The sequence below is a fragment of the Heptranchias perlo genome, chromosome X, assembly GCF_035084215.1.
Source record: "Heptranchias perlo isolate sHepPer1 chromosome X, sHepPer1.hap1, whole genome shotgun sequence".
In the NCBI taxonomy this organism is placed as follows: domain Eukaryota; kingdom Metazoa; phylum Chordata; class Chondrichthyes; order Hexanchiformes; family Hexanchidae; genus Heptranchias; species Heptranchias perlo.
Window position 1 is genome coordinate 24,226,884 of NC_090370.1, and position 5,238 is coordinate 24,232,121.

Sequence of the window (5,238 nt, forward strand, 5' to 3'; positions counted from 1 at the left end):
CACCAGCTCACACTTTCTATATTGAAATTCAGTGTTCATTTACACGGCCGTTCTGCAAACTTACTTTGTTGCAGTCTTCCTCAGTATTGACTATAACCCCCTAAATCAATTATAACAATGTAACACAGCATTACAACACACGACAACGCAAAATCGTCGAGCAGAAATTGATAGCCAAGTTCCGCACCCATGAGGACGGCCTCAACCGGGATCTTGGGTTCATGTCACGCTACACGTTACCCCACCAGCGAACAAATGTTATCTGTTTTTAATATAATGGGTCATTTGCTGGCTTTCTCTGCCTTCCTGATGTTTCTGCCTCTCTCTGTTTTTTTTTCCTGTTTGTTTTTTTGTTGAATGTGTATTCGGGGGTTCTGCAGGTGACACCTCTCTGTCTGAACACGGTGATTGACTTGGCAACGGGCAGTTGCAGGGGCAGTCTGTAAACACCATGTATTGTTCTATATGTATAAATGCGTAGGCTTCAAGGAGCTCCTGAACATTTACCTGAGGAAGGAGGAAGCCTCCGAAAGCTTGTGAATTTAAAATAAAATTGCTGGACTATAACTTGGTGTTGTAAATTTTTTACAATTGTCAACCCCAGTCCATCACCGGCATCTCCACATCATTACAACTAATGTTTGGTCTAACAGAATGTACTTGCAGCTCGTCTCCATTCCCAGTTTTTCTAAATCCCACTCGTGCAATATAATGTGAAGAATTAGTTTCTGTTCTGTCCCTCTCTCATCTGCAAACTTCACTGTCCCGGGGTTTGGGGACATCTACTGGCCGGAAGCAGAACTGCAACAGTTCGGAACAAATTGCTGAAACCGGACAATGTGCAGTGTGAGCGTGTTTGTGATTGGTGGCAGGTACGAAATCTGATTGGATATCTGAAGAAATCAATCAGAGAGTGAAAGAAACAGGGATGTCTTTGGGGATGTCTTACTGCTGTGAGACAGGGCCTTGGTGAGACCACATCTGGAGTATTGTGTGCAGTTTTAGTCTCCTTATCTGAGGAAGGATGTCCTTGCCATGGAGGGAGTGCAACGAAGGTTTACCAGACTGATTCCTGGGATGGCAGAACTGACGTATGAGGAGAGATTGGGTTGACTCGGCCAGTATTCACTCGAGTTAAAAGAATGAGAGGTGATCTCTTCAAAACATATAAAATTCTAACAGGACGAGACAGACCAGATGCAGGGAGGATGTTCCCGATGGCTGGAGAGTCCAGAACCAGGGGTCAGAGTCTCAGGATACGGGGTATGCAATTTGGAAACGAGATGAGGAGAAATTTCTTCACTCAGAGGGTGGTGAACTTGTGGAATTCTCTACCACAGAAGGCAGTGGAGGCCAAGTCATTAGATGTATTCAAGAATGAGATAGATATATTTCATACTGCTAAAGGGATCACGGGATATTAGAGCCAGACCTTTCAGGAGCGAGATTAGAAAACATTTCTCCACACAAAGGGTGGTAGAAGTTTGGAACTCTCTTCCGCAAACGGCAATTGATACTAGCTCAATTGCTAAATTTAAATCTGAGATGGATAGCTTTTTGGCAACCAAAGGTATTAAGGGATATGGGCCAAAGGCGAGTACATGGAGTTAGAACACAGATCAGCCATGATCTTATCAAATGGCAGAGCAGGCAGGAGGGGCTGAATGGCCTGCTCCTGTTCCTATGTTTCTATATGGGGAAAAAGCGGGAACAGTGTACTGAGTTCGACGATCAGCCATGATCATTTTGAATGGCGGAGCAGACCCGAAGGGCGGAATGGCCGACTCTTACTCATATTTTCTATGTTTCGATGTAAAGTGGCATCACTCCCATCCGTCCAATCACAATCATTGCCTTCACCCATCCCTCATTAGCATAGGGCTGTGCGGCTGCCGATTGAATCCGAGCTCGGAGCGGATTTGGGTCATTTCTGGGTCAGAAATTGAGTTTGAAAATGCCTGAGGACAAGAAAACAGCTCCCAAGAAGGGCGCCAAGAAAACCTTCAGTAAAGCACCAGCCAACGGCGGCAAGAAGTCGTAACTGACACAGGAACAGAATAATTCCCTCGCTCACATCCAATAACAGACAAATGTCATTCACTGATTCAGTAATCGCTGACACAATAATCAACACATCAGTCAGCTTCTGTTGCACAAATCTGGGTAAAATAATACAGACCGAGCAAGTGTTGTCGGAGGATGAGACTGTAAATAATATTGGGTGGAACACAACAGAATGCATCTTGATGCCGATGATCAAACGTCCCTGGTATTTCTGTGTCCCACCCGCCCAGTTTAATGACAATTTTGATATTTTGTCTCATTCACCACACAAACTGCAAATATCAATCTATTGGAGGTTGGCGACATCTGCTGTCCGGAAGCGAGTACTTCAACAGACCGATCTGGATCATTTGTTATCAACAAGTTATTGTTCGTTCCAGAATCGGAATCAAGTCCTTATTAAATTGATCCCTGACTCTCTTCAGTCAGTAATCAGCCCTTTCAAAGATACAGTGGGTGGCTCTGAAAAGAGCCTTTGGGTTATCAGATTAAATCTTGGCCGCTTTACTTGCTCTTGGTGCTCGCATTGCTGGTTTTCTTCGGTAGCAGCACGGCCTGGATATTAGGCAGCACCCCGCCCTGAGCGATGGTCACCCGTCCCAGGAGCTTGTTGAGCTCCTCGTCGTTGCGGATGGCGAGTTGCAGGTGTCTGGGGATGATGCGGGTCTTCTTGTTGTCCCGGGCCGCGTTGCCGGCCAGCTCGAGGATTTCAGCCGTCAGATACTCGAGCACAGCGGCCAGATAGACCGGGGCTCCGGCACCCACACGTTCAGCGTAGTTCCCCTTTCGCAGGTGCCTGTGAACACGGCCCACGGGGAACTGCAGTCCGGCCCGGGATGAGCGAGACTTGGCCTTGGCCCGAGCTTTACCGCCGGTTTTTCCTCTTCCAGACATTTCCACAATCTCAAACACTTTCACAAAGAATGAAGAAATCCTCCCGAACTCGCCCTTCTTATATCTTCTGGAGGAATACAGTGGGGGCACTTGTGATTGGTCCAACTATTCGCAATCTCATTGGGTTGTTCGTTGAACCAATCAGAGAGCTGCTTTATTCACCAATCAATAGCCAGCAATGAGAAAAGGGCGGAAAATACCGAACTGAACCGTTCATGAAATTTGAAAAGCCCGCCAATATATTTCCAACACAAGAAGCGGATTTAGTAAATAATGTCGCGTAAAGACAAAGATTTAAAAATCTCTCTCCTTTTACTCTGTTATTCCACATTTCCCGTCACAACTTCCAAAATCTTTTACAATCCGGTTAAAATCCGGCTTCATTCACCGTTCGCTTTCAATCGGGCGGGAATAAAGCCCCATTTTGTAACGGGACAGATTCCAGCTCAATCTTTGTAAAAGTAACAAACCACAGATTGTGGATTGATCCCTGTTCACAGGAGCTGCAGCGCGATCGAAACCGGAGCCGAGACTCCTGGTGTAAGAAGTCGAACAGTGACAGAGTCTTTAGACTATTCTGTACTCGGTGTGAACACCCTTTCGGGATTGCTGCTTTACAAAGGATTGCGGTTCTGAAAGTGATATTCCCGAATAATGAGCAAACAAAGGTGAAAAGGAGAAAGAAATGACTGAAGTGTAATCCACCGCCTTAAAACGGCTCTGATGGGGCAGATGCGGGGGAAGGGGCGGAATATGAGCGGGAATGAGAGGATCAGGGACACGTTTTTGGTTATTGGGATTAAATAAAAAAGCGATCCACTGATTATACCGGGCAGCGATTGAGAGAATCTTACAGATTTCAACAGAAATTTCAAAAGCACAAGAACATAGGAACAGGGAGTCGGCCATTCAGCCCCTCGTGCCTGCTCCGCCATTTGATAAGATCATGGCTGATCTGTGATCTAACTCCAGATACCTGCCTTTGGCCCGTATCCATTAATACCTTTCGTTGCCAATTAACTATCTATCTCAGATTTAAATTTAGCATTTGAGCTCGTATCAATTGCCGTTTTCGAGAGAAAGTTAGTATCAAACTATCTACAGTAAAATGATTCCATACAGAGGTGTCGGTACAGCGTCTTCAGAGAGACTGTGGGTGGCTCTTAAAAGAGCCTGTGTGTATAATTTTTTTTCAGTTCATTGTGGAGTTTTACTTGGAGCTGGTGTATTTGGTCACTGCCTTTGTCCCTTCTGACACGGCGTGCTTGGCCAATTCCCCAGGCAGCAGCAGGCGCACGGCGGTCTGGATCTCCCGGGAGCTGATGGTGTGGCGTTTATTATAATGGGCCAGGCGGCAAGCCTCACCCGCGATGCGCTCGAAAATGTCGTTCACAAAGGAGTTCATGATGCTCATGGCCTTGGAGGAGATGCCGGTGTCGGGGTGAACCTGCCTCATCACTTTGTAGATGTAGATGGAGTAACTCTCCTTCCTCGTCTTTCTCCGCTTCTTGCCGCCCTTGCCCGGTGCTTTATTCAAGGTTTTCTTGGCGCCCTTCTTGGGAGCTGCTTTCTTGTCCTCAGGCATTTTCAAACTCAATTTCAGACCCAGAAATGACCCAAATCCGCTCCGAGCTCGGATAAAATCGGCAGTCCCACAGCCCTATGGTAATGAGGGATGGGTGAAGGTAATGATTGTGATTGGGTCATTGGGAGTGATGCAACGTAATCTTTTATTTTCATTCTCTGATTGGCTATCTGAAGAAACCAATCAGATTTAGTACCTGCCACCAATCACAAACACGCTCACACTGCACATTGTCCGGTTTCAGCAATTTGTTCCGAACTGTTGCAGTTCTGCTTCCGGCCAGTAGATGTCCCCAAACCCCGGGACAGTGAAGTTTGCAGATGAGAGAGGGACAGAACAGAAACGAATTCTTCACATTATATTGCACGAGTGGGATTTAGAAAAACTGGGAATGGAGAACATTTTGTTCGACAAAACATTAGTTGTAATGCTGTATTAAATGCTTTTAATTAATTTCGGGTTTATAGCCTATACTGAGGAAGAATGCAACAAAATACAAGAAGACTTTAATAAGCTTGCTGAAAGGCGGTCAAAATGGCCATTGAATTTCCATATAAAAAATGTGAGGTGGTGCATTTTGCGAGGAGAAATAAGGAGGCCACATACTGCTCCGAAAATAAGAGTATAAATGGGGTGGAAGAGCAAAGGGATTTCGGGGTACAGATTGATAAATCATTAAAAAGAGCAACTCAGGA

At 45.7% G+C, this 5,238-nt stretch overlaps 1 protein-coding gene across 1 annotated transcript; it reads right to left on the reverse strand.

Annotated features, from left to right (window-relative positions):
* Nucleotides 1–2,598: 2,598 nt before the first annotated feature.
* LOC137306918 (histone H2A type 1-C-like) lies at nucleotides 2,599–2,958 on the reverse strand (the record flags this gene model as incomplete). The annotated part of the gene is made up of 1 exon (XM_067976299.1): nucleotides 2,599–2,958. A coding segment is annotated over exon 1 (360 nt), but the record flags the coding sequence as incomplete, so codon positions are not given.
* Nucleotides 2,959–5,238: the final 2,280 nt, after the last annotated feature.